This window comes from Schistocerca gregaria, chromosome 3, assembly GCF_023897955.1.
Source record: "Schistocerca gregaria isolate iqSchGreg1 chromosome 3, iqSchGreg1.2, whole genome shotgun sequence".
Lineage (NCBI taxonomy): Eukaryota > Metazoa > Arthropoda > Insecta > Orthoptera > Acrididae > Schistocerca > Schistocerca gregaria.
The window spans coordinates 619,380,794-619,403,110 of record NC_064922.1 but is presented as its reverse complement, the minus strand read 5'-3'; the positions used below and the strand labels follow the sequence as shown (position 1 = coordinate 619,403,110).

General features: G+C 39.3%; 1 protein-coding gene across 2 annotated transcripts in view; it reads left to right on the top strand.

Moving 5' to 3' along the window:
* The window catches only part of LOC126355205 (RING finger protein 145-like), a 223,447-nt gene that overhangs the window by 150,118 nt on the left and 51,012 nt on the right, over positions 1-22,317 (top strand). For both annotated transcript variants that reach the window (XR_007565474.1, XM_050005440.1), the window contains one exon: positions 13,029-13,179. Coding sequence is in view for 1 of the 2 variants with exons in the window: in XM_050005440.1 (XP_049861397.1) it covers positions 13,029-13,179 (151 nt within the window). In the remaining variant the exon portion in view is untranslated. The remainder of the gene's footprint in view (positions 1-13,028; positions 13,180-22,317) is intronic.

The window sequence follows — 22,317 nt, the reverse complement described above, 5'->3', positions numbered from 1 at the left end:
CTCCATGACCAACTATATCCTCACCCTCAATTACTCCTCCTTTAAAGGCATTACCTACAAACAAATCCATAGTACGGCTATGGACACCCGCATGGCACAATCCTATGTTAACCTATTCATGGGCCATCTAGAGGAATCCTTCCTAAAAACCGAGAATGCTAAACCTCTGACCTGGTTCAGATTCATTGATGACATCTTTGATAACTGGATTGTAGGTGAGGGCCCCTTATTCACATTCCTACAGAACCTCAGCAACTTCTCCCCCATTTGCTTCACCTAGTCCTACTCAACCCAACAAGCCACCTTCCTAGATGTTGACCCCCGCCTCAGAGATGGCTACATCAGTACCTTCACCCATATCAAACCTACTAACCACCAGCAATACCTCCACTTCAACAGCTGCCACCCGTTTCATACCAAGAAGTCCCTTCCGTACAGCCTAGCCACCTGTGGTCATCGCATCTGCAGTGACGAACAGTCCCTCTCTAAATATACCGAGGGTCTCACTGAAGCCTTCACTGACCATAATTATCCTCGTACAGAAACAAATCTCCCATGCCTTATCTTTCCAGTCTCCCACCACCTCCCAAAGTCCAACAGTCCGGCCACAGAGGAGCATTCCCCTCATAACTCAGTACCATCTGGGACTGGAGCAACTGAATTACATTCTCTGCCAGGGTTTCAATTACTTCTTGTTGTGTCCTGAAATGAGAAATGTCCTACCCACTATCCTTCCACCCTTCCTACTGAGGTATTCCCCCGTCCACCTAACCTACACAATATATTCGCCCATCCTTACACAACCCCTGCTCCCAGTCCCTTACCTCATGGCTCATACCCCTGTAATAGACCTGTCCCATACATCCTCGTACCACCACCTATTCCAGTCCGGTCACTAACATTACCTATCACATCAAAGGCAGGGCTACCCATGAAACTAGTCATGTAATCTACAAGCTAAGCTGCAACCACTGTGCTGCATTCTATGTAGACATGACAACCAACAAGCTGTCTGTCCGCATGAACGGCCATCAACAAACTGTGGCCAAAAAACAAGTGGACCACCCTGTGGCTGAACACGCTGCCAAACATGTTACCCCTCATCTCAATGACTGCTTCACGGCCTGTGCCATATGGATCCTTCCAGCTTTTCTGAATTGTGCAGGTGGGAACTTTTCCTGCAATACATCCTACGTCCCCGTAACCCTCCTGGCCTCAACCTTCGTTAGTCACTGTCCTCACACATCCAGCCCCCTCCCTGTTCCCATTCCAGCACTACACAGCTGTCATTTCACCGCTGCACCCAATCTTTTAATTTCTTTTTATTTTTATTTATCTCATTTCCACTACTTACCCCCTCCCTCTTCCTCACCTTCTCTCCTATCCTCCGTCTAAACTGCAACACTTCATTGTCCGCCACTCCCACCATACATCCCCCCTCCTCCGCACCCCAGCCTCCTCCTTACCCCCACCCAGTTGCCACTCCCATCATGCACTGGTGCTGCAACTCATACAGAATAAATATTTTTATACCAAATTTACATTCATTAGATGGAATGTACTCTTTGAAAGCTAAGAGTCTCTTGAACAACAGAAAACTTTTGTGTGCACAAACTTTTTGGAGTGGAATGAGTGCTCTTCTGACTTCCCTTTAGGTATGAAACAACTGAGCTAATTTTGTACAGCCTATCATCTTGAACAGGAACATAGTGATTGCAAAAAATGCAGCATTCAGACATATATATATATATATATATATATATATATATATATATATATATATATTGTTAATCTGTTGAGAGATGTTGTTTCATCAGTAATCAGAGTTTTGAGGAGTGAATCATTTAACCAGTATTCCGAATACTTCAGTGTTTTAGTTGTTGCCATAAGAAGAGTTGCTGCCAGGAAACTTCTCATAAAGACTGTTAGCCTGAACAGTGTAGTAAGTATTACCCTTGTCTACAATAATTGATACTAATTCATATGTGAACAATGTGTGAAAAACTTGTAGCACACTTAAGGGATTCTGAAAATGTAATAGTCACACCTGAAAGCACTGCATCAAAATCATGAACCCTGGGAGTCAGCTCCTTCCTGCACCACTGAAATTTGTCCACAAACTTGGCTTTCTTTGCCAGGGGCACATCATTTTCATGTTCATTATTGCTGTAAGTTTTACTTCCACTGAGCAAAGGTATGCAACAAGAAAAATATCTTTCCTGCCCTTGAGATGTTGAAGGATAAGAATCAAGAGGCATGGTGTCTTCAGTTTCAGATGAAAAAAGAGAAACACACCAAAAGCCTTGAAATTTTCGAACACAGTGAAACAATACAAAGCATGCCATGAGGCCAACAAAGTGCCGCTTGTGTCATCTGAGTCACATCAAGGACCACTAGTAATCCTGCAAACTGCTTGTTTATTTATTTATTTATTTATTAATTTCATGTTCCGTAGATCCAGTTAGTGAGTCAATCACAAGGATATGGAACGTGTCAAATTGTACAGGTTTCAATTTAAACGTACAGTAAATACAAGGGCAATTCAATGCCAAATTGTACATAGTCTAAGTAAGACATACTATAAATACAGTAATATATACAATGTCAGCTAAATAACATAACAACTATTTAACAGAAAAAAGTTTCAAATAAAGGTTACAAAGAAGAGCACAGGGTTAAATCAGACATTAGGCCTACATGAGTAAATACAGGTACAGCCAATTTGTTGTTGCAAAAACTGTGATTATGCTCAAATGCTCAATAAAATCAATTGAACTAGTTCTAGACACATTAAGTTTAGTAATGATGTACATTTTCTTTCAAATATTCATCCACAGTATAAAAAGATCTCTCTGTCAGGTAATCTTCGAGAACTTGTTTAAATTTTGGCAGTTCTGTATGAACACATTTGATATGTAGTGGGAGAGCATTGAACAGCTTAATGCTGGAGTAGTAAACTCCTTTTTGTACCAGAGTGAGACATTTCATTTCGACATGTAGATTGTTTTTGTTTCTGGTGTTATAGCCATGGAATTTACTGTTGTCTTGGTAGATAGAATAATTTTTGCACACAAAGGTCAGCAAGGAAAAAATATACTGTGAGGCAGTTGTTAGGATACCTATCTTTCGAAACAAGTGCCTGCAAGTGTGTCTTTGATGGACCCCACACATTATTCTGATTGCTTTTTTTTGGACGGTGAAAACAAGTCATGTGTTACCGGGTTGCTAGCATTTACTGAAAAAAAAAAAAAAGAAAACTCGAAATGTTTATATCCACCTTCAGCACTCTTGGCACGCTCTGCTCCTGTTGTGTATATACGTCATTAGCACGTTGCTTATATACGTCATTAGCAGTGGAAGCACGACGACTGTGCACTCATACATATGTTGATAGCAGTTAATAGGTTAAATGGTAAAATTTCAAGTAATTCACAACTTTCATTAAATATTCACAGAAGCTGTAGATCAGGCTGGTGTACATCCTGCATTGTCAACTTCACAAGGAGCCATCCCTTGCAAGCTATATGATGTAGGAGATAAAATGGCATTATTAGATGTTACACAAAACTTAGTACCTTCAATGAGTCCAAGACTTTTTCGTTTCTTTGCCACTGCTAAAGAAAAAACTTTTAATGATTTCCTAACATTTTATTTAGTAAACACCCTTGTGGTCACATACAGGTGTTACTTTTCATTTGTGGATGACTGATTTTGATCTGATCTGCTACAGAAATAATAGACATATCAACATTCCTTGGTGGTAGTAGAAATCCCTGGTGTGGAGGAGGCTTGTCTGTACTGGCGTTTACTAAATAAATTTTAATATTAATAGTTCGCTGTTTCCTGGACAATGTCCCAAAACTTTTAGATTTCTTAACATGCCCCTTAAAAGGGTTGCAACAAATTCTTTGTTCATCTTCAAATGTTCCCAAATAGAGCATTTCAAGAGAAGATTAAACACACTCAGTATTTTCACAGAAACTTCTTAGCTTCAGTAGTTAAATATCAGTTTCACTATTCTCTGACAGGTCTATTAAAACGATCGCTTTACTACTACTGCTTTTCTTGTAACATACCTCTGCTGACACAAAATCTACAGAACATTTGTTTTCCACAATGATTTATAAAGCGAGTGTGTATGTTGTTGGAAAGGACTGGATGATTTGAAGTTTTTCTGTAACGTTGATCTGTCAATGCTTTTTATGAAAATCTGTAAGGGGAAACAAGAAAGTTAAATACTATTTTATGTGAACTCTTAATACCTATGTTAGGAAACAAATAAGATTTACATCTGATTTGCCAGAAATCTTCATTTAGGAAGCTCAGAGAGAGAACAATTATAAAACTGTTGCCATGTCACAACAGTCACACTTCTGCTACCAGCTAAAGTAAGGAAAGTACTTTAGCCATTTGATGCAACACTCAAAGCTGTTTTATTGAAGCATGAGAACTAGCAAGACAGGGGAAAATACCTTTCTGATTTTTTTTCTGTTCAAAAGTATGAAAATATGCATTATGTGAAACAAAAATTAGATAGTAAAACTTGTGATTTTGGGTGGGGATGTAAAACTTCCTAATTACTTTTATTATTGATTTGCAAAATATTTTCATGCATAATTCTAGTAAATAAAAATGATTTATGAATGAGAATGTTATGGTGTTTGCAAACTTACAAGCCACCTTGTCTCGTGATCCCAGTTCCCAGTTTGTGAAAATGACCCACATTTCAAAATGGCCTCCTAACTGTAGTTTTGATTAAAAAATTCTGTAAAACATGTTATAACCTTCTTTCATTATGTACACTCTGAGAAAAAAAGGCAGCACTCCATGAAGGAGTTATACAAATTGGTCAGAAACTGATATTCGTACAGGTATTGACAGGAAACGCAAAATAGTAAACTTCAATGGCCAGTGGATGAAAATGTGATGTTGCAGCCCAGTTTCACCACACAGCTGGCAAGGATAGGAAAAAGAGGACTGTAAATACCGGGGCATAATCTCGACATTTGAATCTGAGTGTTGCCACTATCTGATGATGTTGCCAGTAACGGGTGAATTATGGCCAAACACAGCATCAAGAAGCAAGTGGTTGACCTGTAGGAACAACCAAACATGAGGTTCGAGCAATTGTCAGAGAGGCATTCAGAGCCCCAGATTCCTCATTATCGTTGATCTGACAAAGCACTGGTGCTTCGGTGACCCCAGGGACCATTAATAGGCAGTTTACAGAAAGGGGACTGAGCTCACGGCACCCCCTGCACCAGCTACCACTGACCTCTGTACACCAACAAGACCATTTGCAGTGGTATCAGGCACATTCAGCCTGGAATCTCATTGACTGGAGTAGAGTTGTCTTCAGTGAGTCCTGCTTTGAACTGAGTCCCATTGGCCAGCAGCGACATGTCTGGAGACACCCTGGACATCAGTAGGTTACCAAGCTCACTGTTGACCACCATATGGCCCCATATCCAGGAGTGATGGTGTGGCTTGCCATTACATTTCATAGCAGGACCAGTTTGCAAGATGATGCCCATCCACACAGAGCAAGGGTTTCTACTGTTTTTCATCATGCTTGCCAAACCCTACCTTGGTCAGAAAGGTTGTCGTGTCTCTCACTAGTTGAGAATGTTTATGGCATTATGGGCAGAGAACTCCAAACAGCTGAGGATTTTGATGAAATAATGCGCCAATTGGACAGAAATTGGCATGATATACGTCAGGAGGACATCCAACAACTCTGTCAATCAATCGCAAGCCAAATAACTGCATCTGTTTATTTTTACATGTACATAACATCTACCAATTTTCAACCCATTCTAATAATTCCTTTGTGGTGCATCATGTTTTTCCCTACTTTGAGAGAGAGGGAGGGAGGGAGAGGGGGAGAGAGAGAGAGAGAGAGAAAGAGAGAGAGAGAGAGAGAGTACTTTTTTAGTCCAGCTTTTCACAAACAGCTGTGATATGAGTGCAGTGGCCAGTAGGTGATTTCACATCATCTCTTAACAGTTTGATGAATCATATATTATATTGCTTGGTATGTCATTCATATATAACATGAACGAAAGTGGGGTGAAGATTGATCCTTGAAGAGACACCTTATTTAACAGGCATGAAAATAAAATATTGGTTGTTGAAGTGAACTGTTTGAATTCTATCAGATAATTTCAACAGCCGGCACAGAAACACCTGTACAGCTTTGAGTTTGAGCACTAGAGTATTGTGGCCAACAGTGTTGAAGGCCTTTGATAAATCAAAAAATTTGTACTTGCAATGAATTTTTCTTCCTTTGCTTGAAAATGCCAGAAACTTCAAGCACATTCTTCTGTTTCTGGACTTGTGCACTGGACGAAATTAGAAGTCAGAGTGGCTCTGACTCTGCTAAATGTAATTCAAGTTCTGTATCTGAAAATAGAAACTTTAGATTTGAAGTGTCTCAAATGTAGGAATTCGATTTTATTGAACAATGTATAATGGAAAAACTAGTAAAATGGAACAATATATTCATGTGGCAGGGGATTGGATTAAACTCATAAATTGAGCAAAGAAGAATATGCCTACTTTCACAGCCATTTTAATGTCCAGAAACAAATTACCAAGCACCAAAACTTGGGAAAAATCCATAACTAAGTGCAGAGTCAATGTACAAGAATTACTGAGATATATGGTTGTGTCAAGTGCAAATGTATTACAGGCTTTCTAAGTATCACCTCTATGAAAACTGAGGGTACAAGAGATGTATGTGTTAAAGTTACAGGAAACAAATCTATATATATCATGATATAAAATCAGTACTAACGACAAATTTCATGTCGCACACATTTTTAAGTTTCATAGGGTTAGCGAACCAAGTCTTGTACATAGTTACATTTTATTGTTACAATCACAGTAATGAATTAATTGACATAATGTAGCATATTGGTTCATTTAAACACTTCATTGTCAGTGGAATATTAGAGAAATCCAGTTAGTCTATGAAAGGAGACTGCAAACACAATGCTCTGTAATGGTTCACCTGCTTTGTTTATTTCTTCGCTCATTGATTGTCCCCAGTGTCAACGTACTGCGTTGGTACACTGGTTGAAAAAAGGGGTTTGGAAGTAAACACAGACTGCTTTGAATGAAATCGTGCCAACAGATGCACAGTTGCGTTTCACAATCTTTTACATTCACTTTTCACAACCCCCCCCCCCCCCCCCCCCCCCAAGTATTACACAGTTATGTATGGCCAGTGCACTATTGCTTAACTTTCGATAAGCCTCATTAATAGGTTGCAGGCAAACATCCACATTCTGCTAAAATAGTTTCCTGTTGAACATCTACGAGCAGTAAAAGCCTAACCACAAAGTTCACAGTTCTTGAAGAATAGAAAGGTATGCATGGAGCAGACACTGTCACTGTTTTAACACACAACCTAATTGTGTAATACTTATTACACTGCTAAGTTGATGCATTGTTGTCGTTCTAACCAACACAGGTTCCTCGTCTGAAACTTGGCTGTGGACTGATTGTCATCATGACTAAAATTCAGGCCCTTGTATATCATCACAATAATAGGTCTTGAAACTACACATTGTTTGAAGATACATACACAAAAATTCCTCCCATGAACCATAGACCTTGCCTTTGGTGGGGAGGCTTGCGTGCCTCAGCGATACAGATGGCTGTGCCTTAGTTGCAACCACAATGGAGGGGTACTTGTTGAGAGGCCAGACAAACATATGGTTCATGAAGAGGGGCATCAGCCTTTTCAGTAGTTGCAGGGGCAAGAGTCTGGATGATTGACTGATCTGACCTTGTAACAATAACCAAAAAGGCCTTGCTGTGCTAGTACTGTGAACGACTGAAAGCAAGGGGAAACTACGGCCGTAATTTTTCCTGAGGGCAGCATTACTGTATGGATAAATGATGATGGCGTCCTCTTGGGTAAAATATTCCGGAGGTAAAATAGTCCCCCATTCGGATCTCCGGGCGGGGACTACTCAGGAGGACGTCGTTATCAGGAGAAAGAAAACTGGCGTTCTATGGATTGGAGCGTGGAGTGTCTGATCCCTTAATCAGTCAGGTAGGTTAGAAAATTTGAAAAGGGAAATCGTTAGGTTAAAGTTGGATATAGTGGGAATTAGTGACGTTTGGTGGCAGGAGAAACAATACTTTTGGTCAGGTGAATACAGGGTTATAAATACAAAATCAAATAAGGGTAATGCAGGAGTAGGTTTAATAATGAATAAAACAATAGGAATGTGGGTAAGCTACCACAAACAGCATAGCGAACGCATTGTTGTGCTCAAGGTAGACACGAAGCCCACGCCTACTACAGTAGCACAAGTCTATATGCCTACTAGCTATGCATATGACAAAGAAATTGAAGAAATGTATGATCAGACAAAAGAAATTATTCAGATAGTGAAGGGAGACGAAAATTTAATAGTCATGGGTGACTGGAATTTTGCACAGAGCACAACTTAATCATAGCTAACACTTCGTTCAAGAATCATAAAAGAAGGTTGTATACATGGAAGAAGCCTGGAGATACTGACAGGTTTCAGATAGATTATGTAATGGTAAGACTGAGATTCAGGAACCAGGTTTTAAATTGTAAGACACTTCCAGGGGCAGATGTGGACTCTGACCACAATCTATCCACAATCTATTGGTTATGAACTGTAGATTGAAACTGAAGAAACTGCAAAAAGGTGGGAATTTAAGGAGATGGGACCTTTATAAACTGAAAGAACCAGAGGTTGTAGAGAGTTTCAGGGAGAGCATAAGGGAACAATTGACAAGAATGGAGGAAAGAAATACAGTAGAAGAAGAATGGGTAGCTTTGAGGGATGAAGTAGTGAAGGCAGCAGAGGATCAAGTAGGTGAAAAGACGAGGTCTAGTAGAAATCCTTGGGTGACAAAAGAAATATTGAATTTATTTGACGAAAGGAGAAAATATAAAAATGCAGTAAATGAAGCAGGCAAAAAGGAACACAAACGTGTCAAAAATGAGATCGACAGGAAGTGCAAAATGGCTAAGCAGGGATGGCTAGAGGACAAATGTAAGGGTGTAGAGACTTATCGCACAAGGGGTAAGATAGATACTGCCTACAGGAAAATTAGAGAGACCTTTGGAGAAAAGATAACCACTTGCACGAGTATCAAGTGCTAAGATGGAAGCCCAGTTCCAAGCAAAGAAGGGAAAGCAGAATGGTGAAAGGAGTACATAGAGGGTCTATACAAGGTCGATGTACTTGAGGGCAATGTTACAGAAATGGAAGAGGATGTAGATGAAGATGAAATGGGAGATATGATAATGCGTGAAGAGTTTGATAGAGCACTGAAAGACCTAAGTCGAAACAAGTCCCCGGGAGTAGACAACATTCCATTAGAACTACTGACAGCCTTGGGAGAGCCAGCCCCGACAAAACTCTACCAGCTGGTGAGCAAGATGTATGAGACAGGCGAAATACCCTCAGACTTCAAGAAGAATATAATAATTCCAATCCCAAAGAAAGCAGGTGTTGATAGATGTGAAAATTACCAAACTATCAGTGTAATAAGTCACAGCTGCAAAATACTAATGCGAATTCTTTACAGACGAATGGAAAAACTGATAGAAGCTGACCTCGGGGAAGTTTGGATTCCGTAGAAATATGGGAACACGTGAGGCAATACTGACTCTACGACTTATTTTAGAAGCTAGATTAAGAAAAGGCAAACCTATGTTCCTACAATTTGTAGACTAAGAGAAAGCTTTTGACAATGTTGACTGGAATACTCTCTTTCAAATTCTGAAGGTGGCAGGGGTAAAATACAGGAAGCGAAAGGCTATTTACAATTTGTACAGAAATCAGGTGGCAGTTATAAGAGTCGAGGGACATGAAAGGGAAGCAGTCGTTGGGAAGGGAGTGAGACAGGGTTGTAGCCTCTCCCCGATGTTGTTCAGTGTATATATTGAGCAAGCAGTAAAGGAAACAAAAGAAAAATTTGGAGTAGGTATTAAAATCCATGGAGAAGAAATAAAAACTTTGAGTCTCGCTGATGTCATTGTAATTCTGTCAGAGACAGCAAAGGACCTGAGGGAGCAGTTGAATGGAATGGACAGTGTCTTGAAAGGAGGATATAAGATGAACATCAACAAAAGCAAAACGAGCATAATGGAATGTAGTCGAATTAAGTCTGGTGATGCTGAGGGAATTAGATTAGGAAATGAGACACTTGGAGTAGTAAAAGAGTTTTGCTATTTGGGGAGCAAAATAACTGATAATGTTTGAAGTAGAGAGGATATAAAATGTAGACTGGCAATGGCAAGGAAAGCATTTCTGACGAAGAGAAATTTGTTAACATCGAGTATAGATTTAAGTGTCAGAAATCGTTTCTGAAAGTATTTGTATGGAGTGTAGCCATGTATGGAAGTGAAACATGGTCGATAAATAGTTTGGACAAGAAGAGAATAGAAGCTTTCGAAATGTGGTGCTACAGAAGAATGCTGAAGATTAGATGGGTAGATCATATAACTAATGAGGAAGTATTGAATAGGATTGGGGAGAAGAGAAGTTTGTGGCACAACTTGACCAGAAGAAGGGATCGGTTGGTAGGACATGTTCTGAAGCATCAAGGGATCAGCAATTTAGTATTGGAGGGCAGCGCAAAGGGTAAAAATCGTAGAGGGAGACCAAGAGATGAGTACACTAAGCAGATTCAGAAGGATGTAGGTTGCAGTAAGTACTGGGAGATGAAGAAGCTGGCACAGGATAGAGTTGCATGGAGAGCTGCATCAAACCAGTTTCAGGACTGAAGACAACAACAACAACAACAACAACATAAAATTAAGCAGAAAATTAGGTCTGTGTTACATTGTTTAAAACTGAGGGCCATCCTTTCTCTTTTATGAAAATGCAGAGTAGAACTTACATATATTAATGGTAATTAGTTAAAATTGAATAAATGAATTTTAAAGAGGCCGATGGCAAAACTAGAGGGGAAGTAAAAATATCTCAGCTTGCTTCATGACAGCTTGTGTGCCCTGTCCTGGAATATTGCTCTAGTGTGTGGGATCTGTACCAGATAAGAGTGACAGGGGATACTGAATGGATATAAATAAGGGCAGCATGGATGGTGACAGGTTTGTTTGACCCATTGGAGAGTGCCATAAAAATGCTGAACGAACTGACAGACGCTTGAAGATACACACTATCTACACTGTGAAACCCTACACATAAAGTTTGTAGAACCAACGTGTAATTATGAGCCTAGGAATATTTTACAATCCCCTACATGTCCCTCTCATGGAGATTGTGAAAACGAGATTACACTAATTACTGTGTGCAGAGGAATTTAACCAATCATTCTTCCTGCCCTCCATAGGTAAATGGCTTGGGAAAAAGCCCTAGTGGCTGGTGCAGTATGGCATACTTTCCCATGCAGTTCTCACAGTTTGCAGAGTTTGGCTGTAAATATAAATACCTAAAGCTTGAAAACAATGTAAATCAAATGGTTGATCTTTAATTCTGAACCTTTCATACATGGACACAACATTGTTTGGATAAATGTACTTCTAAAGAATGGCATTAATAACAGGTAACCAGTTTAAACATGATATTTTGTATGTAGATCAATTTAATTCCTTAACTATAAGTTATTGAAATTATGGAATGCAGGGAAGCATGTGATTTATTTGGTACATAAAATTTTGTTAACATGGAGCACAAGACCTGACAGAAGTGGCATATTCTATTTCACCATAAAAAGAGTGTAATTGAGTGTTTCTGTGGATGTAGTCATACAAGGTTGTGTCTGGTGTTGATGAAAATTTGAATAGTAGAATATAAAGCATAGGAAGGAAGGAAACCAAGCAACAGAGACATTATGTATTCACCATTTATCTGTATTTCCTTTTTCATGGGTTATATATTCCTATACATTCATCTGTACTTTATTTTTCATAAGTTTGATATTTTACTTCTCGAACCCCCTCCCAGAGGTCTGTCTTGTGTAACATTGGTTTGATGTGAATGATCATGGCACTTGTCATAAGCATAGATTGTGTGCTGAATGTTTCATGGGCATACATGTTGATTTTTTTGGTTTGTGATCATCATCATCATCATCATCATCATCATCAGTTTTCTACTATATTAACAAGTCCTTTGCCTCTCCATTTTCTGCGATCCTTTGCTTCCTTCTTAATGCTGCTGTATGTTGTACCATCCACCATGTCATCCAGTATCTGAAATCTCTTTCTTCCTTGCTTCCCTTTCCCTTCTACATAACCTTCTAAAACTGTTTTTATCAGTCCATCATTCTTTCTTAATATATGACCAATCCAATTTATTTTTCTTCTTTTTATTACATCTAGTAATGTGTCTTTTCTCTCCCAGTACCTCTTCATTTTTTTTTTTTACTCTGGCCATCCAACTTACTCTTTCCATTTTCCGCCATGTCCACATCTCAAACGCCTCCAGACTTTCTCTGCCTTTCTTCTTCAAAGTCCATATTTGTTATCATTGTGTGTAATTATGCTCTTTGTCATTGCATATAGGTGCTTGAGCATCGTCCATTGTTTGATTGAAAGATTTAGTTCTAATAAAGAAGTGGTTTATAGCTAATGAAAAAATATTCATTGCCAACCAAGAAACCAAATCTGTTCAAATATATCCATATTAATAATACAATCTACTTTACAAATTTTTACGTGTGTATTACACTTGCAGTCAAGAAAAGGAAAGTAGAAGTGCTAGACTGAAATATCATGGTCAATATGAGAGATGTCATAGATTGAATGACTGATAATGCAATTAACACAGTGCTCTGTGTTACTCATCCATATGCAAAGCCTTCACAACAAATTTCTATTTAAAGCATAGTCTCACAGAGACTTTGTTAAAAAAAAGTGACTCATACATTAGTTTCAGTTAATGAACGGTTGGGTATCTACACTTAGTCATTAAAAATTCCTTAAGAATTCAATTGCACTCTGTAGCTTTATTTCACTAATACTTTAACTTTCTCTCTCTAAAAAAATATATATGTTTTTTTTACAGGTTGCAGGATCAATTGTTGTTTATTGTTTATTCATGTTTGATAATCTGTACAAAGATTCTTCATGGGAAGCATTGGATGATCTTGTTTACTATGCTAGAGCTGTTACAAGAGTATTGGAGTTTCTTGTTGCGGTTCTTGTAGTTGGAGCAGGTATTTATGTTTCTTTCATTAAATTAATAGCTATTTTTTTAAATATTGTAATAACTACTTTCATGAAAATTTCGATTGATGGTCACTTTTTGCAGCAGCTGTATATAAATTGCAGTAGAGTGCTAAAAAATGTCTTTTTGCATACTGCACATTAAGCTTTTTTATTTCATTTATGCCTTGCTAATAGGACAAAATGTGTCAGGTTGCATAAATAAAATAAAAAAAATTATTGTGCAGCATGCAAAAGGCATTTTCCAGCAAATTACTGCAATTTACTGCCATATGCTGTCTACATCACATATAACACTATTGTTTTCTGTATTGTAAATCATAGTTTTAAATGTAAATCAATTCTATTGAAAAAGGAATTTTGTTGCCATTAATTATGCGAAAATATTAAATATCAGCTGATTTGTTCTTTCTTTCCTTTTTTTTATTTTTATTTATTTTTGTTTTTATTTATTTTGTGAAATGTCTAATGTACTCTATGCATATAGCTGCAGGGTTTGCTTATAGTGTGTTGGTGTTTTATCAGTAGACATAATTGAAACTGCCAATTACTGAGATTTTTGATAAGATTAGTCAATAATAATAAAGTAGTTTAGCAACAAACTCTTCATCTGTTCTATTTATTTTGTTTTATTTTGTCGTCATTTATTCTGATGCAGTTATTTACCAGATTTTTTCCCTTGAAAGAAATAAGTTTCCTGTATCGGCTGTTATTTATTTCCATTTTATTTTTATTTTGTGTACTATAACATTTCAGCTTTGCAGCAGTTCTCAAGTAACTGCATAAAAAGCAGAAATATAATTAGAATACAGATTACAAAGCAACCAAAAGTTGTATTTACCAGGATAAAGTCTGTCTTAAAACAGAATAAAAACAGCAGTTATAGTATTTAACCTATTTAGTACATATGATTTGGGTTACAGTCGTGTTAATGGGCAGTCCGTGATTGGCCTGATACACAATAACGTAAATAAAAACTAAACATGTAGTAAAAGTAAAAATATTAAATAGGCAGTAGTTGGAAACAACATGTAATAAAGTGGTTTACCTTATTACCAAGCTTAAAAGCTGCACACATGATATTTGGTACTATAAGAACACTAAAACACAACTATGCCATTTACTATTGTTAGGTAGCACTGTACTGTGCACAGTGACACCTCATGGCAAGTAAGTCAAAGAAAAACCCTGTGGGGATGGGCATGCCGTAAATGTGGTCTATGCCTATGCTATCTACAATATTAAGATAAATATTAGGAAGGGAAAAAATGAAGGATTATTTTCTCTTTATTTTCTGCACACCAATCACACGTGGCCCTGCCTTGAATTGTGTATGTTTTACCAGTAGCGGGGCTGGAGTAGGTGGTTGTGGGGGGATGCATGGGGCAGGTTTTGCAGCGGGGTCAGTTACAGGGGTAGGAACCGCTGGGTAGAGAAGGTAGTCTGGGAATATTGTAGGGTGTAACAAGGATGTTACAGAGGTTAGGGGGACGATGAAAGGCAACTCTGGGTGGTGTGGGGAGAATTTTGTCAAGGGATGATCTCATTTCAGGGGTTGACTTGAGAAAGTCATATCCCTGGCAGAGTAATTTATTGATGTATTAGAGGCCAGGATAATATTGGGTGACAAGGGGGATGCTTCTGTGTGGTCTGAGGGTAGGAATATTGTTGTTGGACGGGGAGGAATGTATTGCTCGGGAGATCTGTTTGTGGACAAGGTCTGCAGGGTAGTTGTGGGAGAGGAAAGCACTGGTCAGGTTATTGGTGTAATTGTTGAGGGATTCATCACTGGAGCAGATACGCTTGCCACGAATACCTAGGCTGTAGAGAAGGGAGCGTTTGATGTGGAATGGATGGCAGCTATCAAAGTGAAGGTACTGTTGTTTGTTGGTGGGTTTGATATGGACAGAGGTGTGGATGTGAGCTTCAACAAGATGAAGGTCAACATCCAGGAAGGTGGCTTGGGTTTTGGAGAAGGACCAGGTGAAATTCAGATTCGAAAAGGAGTTGAGGTTATGGAGGAAATTAAGGAGTGTTTCTTCACCATGAGTCCAGACCACAAATATGTCATCTATAAACCTATACCAGGTCAGGGCAAGCAGCTGTTGGGTCTTCAGGAAAGCCTCCTCCATGCGGCCCATGAAGAGGTTGGCATAGGACAGAGCCATCCTGGTTCCCATGGCAGTTCCCCTGATTAAACCACCTCACTCCCATTTACTTTTCAGTCTTCTCCTCTTTTCCTTTCCTCTTTAGCCATTCATGCATCTTTTCATCCTACATCTTTATACTATACACCTCTTTACTTCTGTATGCATCCTCTTTGGTTTGAAGCTGGCACAGTACCAACAGTAGAATATCTTTGGCTTCCCTCTGACAACCATGCCTCCATCCTTGCTACCCTCCCTGTTTTCCTTTCCCTGTTGCTTCATAACCTGGGTTGTGAGTAACTAAATCAACTTTCCCTTCTTCCCTTTCTTTCCCCTCTCTCCTCCCTGATGAAGGAACATTTATTCCGAACGCTACGAACTTAAATTTTCGGTTGTTTTCTGTGTTTCTATCGGCTGTACTGAGCTGAGGTAAGTATTGGCCAGCCCCTCTATCTCTTTGTTACTAAGATATAATCACATTGTTATAAGATCTTATGCAGAACCTTCGCTCCTAGTCAAAATGTACTATTCAGAGAATATAATCAATACTATGGTGAGCATAAGGACATGCTTCATTCTTTAAAATTTGCTTGCATCTAAAAAGAAAAAAAGAAAATATTCTATAGTGAGCAGAAGCTAAAAGCGTACAAACAGAGTCCGAATTGGTAATAAAAATGTTGATGAATATGAGGTTATGCAGTATAGTGTACCAAAATTGTTATGATCAAGAATAAGTATATTGAAAAAGAAAAATCTTCCTTCCCATAGCAGCAGATCAGAGGCAGATGTTATGCCACTTAGACCAGCCAAGCAAACAAAGGAATGTTCTATTTTTTGTAGAATACCATATTTGGGTGCAATATCCAAACAAAATGGCAGACATGTGAGATCTAAAAACATTATTCCAGTGTATTTTACATTTTTGGATCCAGGAAAAAAACTCAGGCTCAATGAAAAAGCTGGTAAATATAATGAAGTAGGTGTATACTGCATTTCACGCAATAATTGCCCTGAGAAATATATAGGACAAACCAGTATGTCATTTCGAATAAGATTTCAGGAGCACCTTAACTTATATAACTCACAATCTCCATTAATGTACACTTACTCAAAAAGCGGCACAGAATCACAAGCCCTTTGGAAAATTCAAAAATTCTTAATAAAAAGAAAAAAAGCTGTGTTTTGAATATATTAGAAGGTGTAGAAACTTTTAGATATTAAAAACGAAAATGCACAGTTAAAATTGAATAACCATTTGTAATTAAAGCACCATAGCATTCTGGCTAATTTTGATTGTTTCTGTGGTTAGGTGTTAGTTCGTAGTAAAATTCTGTATTATTCTCGCTTGTAAAGTCAGCGACTTAGTGCTCTTAGTCATGAGTATATGACATCACACTGTCCACATGGATAGCTCCATTCCACCAGCAAGCTAGCCTCCCTTCATTGTTCGTGTGGGCCACTTTCACTTTGCTCTCACCGAGCCGCCCTGCCATTCCTTTGGTAAGACACTGCCAACTGATACTTCCCATGTAGAAATTGGCATAGTGCCGCAACTAATCATGTTAGCAGTGATAACTTTTTTTTTTTTAATCACCAGTCCGGCCCCTTTTTATAAACTTTAGCATCCACTCACTATAAAATATTTTCCTTTCTCTTTTTAGAACACAACCTCTTTACCTCATGCTCACCATAGTATTGACAACATTCTCTGAACAGTAAAGTTTGACTAGAAGCGATGGGTATGCCTATGATCGTTTAGAGCTGTGAGTATATTTTAGACATTTCTTTATTAATTTTAACACCCACAAAATGTGGTTACATTGCTTTTTTACTGTGTAGGTTGCACCTGATGATGTGTCTTTAGGCCATGAAACTGGTTGTGTTTTAATAACCAACAATTTTACCAGCTGTTAGCAGAGTTTCTCTTAACATCATACAAAAGAAAGAAAAGTTTCTAACTTTTGACGTTATCCTTTGATGAGGTAGCGTAAAATATACAAATTCCTGTATGCCCCTACATGGTGCCAGCTTAACTAACAGTGCCAATGCTGTTTTTCATCTGGTGGATTGGTTGTGGTGGGGATAGGGTCAGGTGGGGTAGATAGAGGAAGAGGGAGGCGAGAGACAGGGAGAGAGGCTGGGGGTGGGTGGCTAGTGGCTTGGGGGGGAGGAGGGGGGTGCTAGTTTATTGGCTAGGTATGCAGGTGGGGGAAGTGGCAGGCATATGGGCTGGTGGGATTGTAGCAGCCAATGGAAAGCAGCACACACTGAAGACAACATGGGGACTTGAATTGGGAGTGGGTGACAGAACAGAAAAAGAGGAAATCGTTGGGAGGAGGGTGTGGAAACCGTGGGTTACCCGAGGTTGAGGAGAGGACCATTATGGGCCGGAGGCTGTATTGTTAAGAAGCTGATCACAGTGCTGTGATTCCTGCATTTCACAAATACACTCCTGGAAATGGAAAAAAGAACACATTGACACCGGTGTGCCAGACCCACCATACTTCCTCCAGACATTGCGCGAGGGCTGTACAAGCAATGATCACACACACGGCACAGCGGACACACCAGGAACCGCGGTGTTGGCCGTCGAATGGCACTAGCTGCGCAGCATTTGTGCACCGCCGCCGTCAGTGTCATCCAGTTTGCCGTGGCATACGGAGCTCCATCGCAGTCTTTAACACTGGTAGCATGCCGCGACAGCGTGGACGTGAACCGTATGTGCAGTTGACGGACTTTGAGCGAGGGCGTATAGTGGGCATGCGGGAGGCCGGGTGGACGTACCGCCGAATTGCTCAACACGTGGGGCGTGAGGTCTCCACAGTACATCAATGTTGTCGCCAGTGGTCGGCGGAAGGTGCACGTGCCCGTCGACCTGGGACCGGACCGCAGCGACGCACGGATGCACGCCAAGACCGTAGGATCCTACGCAGTGCCATAGGGGACCGCACCGCCACTTCCCAGCAAATTAGGGACACTGTTGCTCCTGGGGTATCGGCGAGGACCATTCGCAACCGTCTCCATGAAGCTGGGCTACGGTCGCGCACACCGTTAGGCCGTCTTCCGCTCCCGCCTCCAGTGGTGTCGCGACAGGCGTGAATGGAGGGACGAATGGAGACGTGTCGTCTTCAGCGATGAGAGTCGCTTCTGCCTTGGTGCCAATGATGGTCGTATGCGCGTTTGGCGCCGTGCAGGTGAGTGCCACAATCAGGACTGCATACGACCGAGGCACACAGGGCCAACACCCAGCATCGTGGTGTGGGGAGCTATCTCCTACACTGGCCGTACACCTCTGGTGATCGTCGAGGGGACACTGAATAGTGCACAGTACATCCAAACCGTCATCGAACCCATCGTTCTACCATTCCTAGACCGGCAAGGGAACTTGCTGTTCCAACAGGACAATGCACGTCCGCATGTATCCCGTGCCACCCAACGTGCTCTAGAAGGTGTAAGTCAACTACCCTGGCCAGCAAGAGCTCCGGATCTGTCCCCCATTGAGCATGTTTGGGACTGGATGAAGCGTCGTCTCACGCAGTCTGCACGTCCAGCACGAACGCTGGTCCAACTGAGGCGCCAGGTGGTAATGGCATGGCAAGCCGTTCCACAGGACTACATACAGCATCTCTACGATCGTCTCCATGGGAGAATAGCAGCCTGCATTGCTGCGAAAGGTGGATATACACTGTACTAGTGCCGACATTGTGCATGCTCTGTTGCCTGTGTCTAAGTGCCTGTGTGATCATGTGATGTATCTGACCCCAGGAATGTGTCAATAAAGTTTCCCCTTCCTGGGACAATGAATTCACGGTGTTCTTATTTCAATTTCCAGGAGTGTATAATTGTAACAACACTCCCGCAAAGGGATGATCTTCTGGACTGGTCGTGTGTTAACAAAGAAATTCAACGAACGAATTATAAGTTAACAAGTTTTTGTGCCAAATTTGTAAATGTAAAGCTCATAGATATTGATACTTATAAAAGAAACTGTTTTACACGCCATGGAATGCATCACAACAAACATGGTAAGAAAAGATTAGCTGTGAACATTAATGATGTGCTTGAACAGATATCTCATGGCAACGAAAACAGACCTGTTATTGCAATAGAAGCTCCTTCACAGGGAAACTAATATGGTGGACCAATTCCTATGGAATTAGGTCAGAAAGAACTAACAAAGCGAGGGACCGTAAATCAGCAGTAAAGACTCACATAGGTGTAAACTTTGCCTACAGTTTAATAGATACTGTAAGTTCTTTAGTCAGTAAAAAAAAGCTTCGTAATCCACTTAAACATAGGTAGTGTGTTGAGAGAAATGATGAACAAACTATATGACTTAGAAATACTCTTAGGGCAAATAAACTCTGTAAAAGTCATATGTTTGAATGAACATTTGCTTAAATGGGACAATGTCAAGCTACTAAATTCACTCTCAGGATACAACATAGCATCGAGTTTTTGCAGGAGAAAGAGGTATGGGGGATCATGTACATTAGTTGAACAGACACAAAACATTGAAGCCAAAATGAATTTTGATTGTTTAAATGAGGAACAGGTATTCGAAAACTGTTGCATTGAGCTGTCTGAATATGGCTTACTAATCATAAGCATATATCATGTCCCGGAATATTGGGCTACTAGGGCATTTCTAGAGAAATCTGAAACTCTGCTAAGTAGGTTGCAGGTAGGGAAACCATATAAAAAATTGTATTTTTTTCTGATTTTAATATAGATATGAGACGAAAACAGATTGGTTACCACCCCGAAGGATTTGTTGGCTACAAATGGCTTAACACTAAATTTTACTTAGTACACCAGGGTAACATCCATTTCTGCCACAAGCATTGATAATATAGTGAGCACCAAAAATCATGGGAATACAGAAAAACATGTATTAGAATTAGAAATATCTGATCATTCAGCACTTTTTATGTCATTGTCATACATAGACAAATCGTATAGGCCCACAGTAAAATTGGTCATAAATTTCTGACAGCCAAATATAATATCTTGAAACCCACTGGATCTTCAACAACCAGTGTTCAGTAAACAATAATTACAACACTTTCGTATCTGAATTCAAGAACATTTTCAATGAATGCTTTCCCCTTGTATCAACACGTGATAAATACAATAAAAGTAAGACATGGATTATGGAAGGTATCAGGATCTCTAGTATTAGAAAGAGGGAAATGCATAAGGTAGCGAAAACCAACCATGATGCTGAATTTATTAGGTACAAAATCAAATACAAAAAAATATTTGATCGGGTAGTTAAACAAGCAAAACAAATGGCAAACAGTAAATATATAGCTGATGCCTCAAATAAATCGAAAGCAGTATGACAGGTTGTCAAGAAAGAAACAGGTACGGAAGAAACAAAACATTTTAATTACAAACTAGAAATTGGTGGGAATATTGTAACTAACACTCAGCGCATCTGTGAAGAATTTAATAGCCTAAGTACTTTATAATCACAAAAAAAAATCATAACTTATTGCTTCCACAAATAAGACCTGATGCAGTACTGTAGGAATCAAGAGAGTTTAAATTTACTGCAGTATCATGTCAGGAAGTACAATCCCCTAAAAAAATCTTAAATCTGTTGGCTGGGATGAAATTCCAACGAATATCATAAAGGTATGAAGTGACAGTATTGCACCTCAACTCTGTAAAATAACAAACCTATCATTTGATGAGGGCTGCTTTCCAGACAGACTGAAATATGCTGAAGTCTGTCCAATCTACAAAATGGAAAACAAGATGATTTAGTAAATTTCCACCAGGTGTCAATACTCCCAGTTTTCTCTAAAATAGTTGAACAAATAGTATGTAATCAATTACAAAAGTACAATAAAGAAGGTAATATTATTCACAATAACCAGTATGTGTTTAGGAAGGGACGAAACACTTTACAAGCTGTAAATGAACTAATCTGTAAAGTAAGTAAATGCCTCGACAACAAACAAAGTGTATCTGTTATTTTTTGTGATCTCTCAAAGGCGTTTGACACAGTAAACCATAAGCTACTACTCCAAAAATTGGGTACCTATGGCTTCTATGGAAAAATCTATAAGATGGTTTTCACCTGATCTCAAAAACAGACACCAAAGGGTGGTGACACATCAGAAGGGGGAGCTCTAGCTGGAAAGAAATTCAAGCAGGTGTGCCCCAGGGCTCGATATTAGGACCACTTCTGTTCTTATATTACATAAATGATACGCCTAGCAAAGTAAATACAGATATAATACTTTACGCAGACGATTCAGCTGCTGTAGTCTGCTGCAAAAACACTGATGAATTAGTATGGACTACGAAACAAACTCTACAAGAACTTGAACAATGGATAAAAAATAATGCTATGAAATTAAATCTCGAAAAAACCCAAATCATACACTTCAGGACCAAACAAACTACAGAATGTATATCGCAAATAGAGTATTCAGGTAAAGAACTGACCACAGTTGATTCTATAAAATTTCTTGGGATAACTTTAAATAAAAATTTGCAATGGACTGGCCATGTGGACAGTTTATTGAAGAGATTAAATAGTTTAGTTTATGCAATGAGGGTACTACACAAAGTAACGGGATTTAATGGTGAAGAAAACTGTATACCTTGCGTATTTCATTACAGTTATAAGATATGGAATAATTTTTTGGGTTGCTGAAAAGACAAACCTCCGAATCTTAAAAAAAGCAGAGCAATGACAAGAATCAATAGTAAACATTCATGCAGACCACTATTCGAAAGCCTGGACTACATGACAATCCCTTCCACCTTCATATATGAAATACTTCTCTTTGAACAGAAATACTTGCATCTGTTTGAAGGAAATACATTCACACATGCCTATGAAATTAGGCATAAATTGAAATATACGCTACCTTGTCACTGACTCACATTATATGAAAATACTCCATATTACATGGCTCTGAAGATCAGAAATAAGATAACGTCAATATTTGGGGAATTCACATT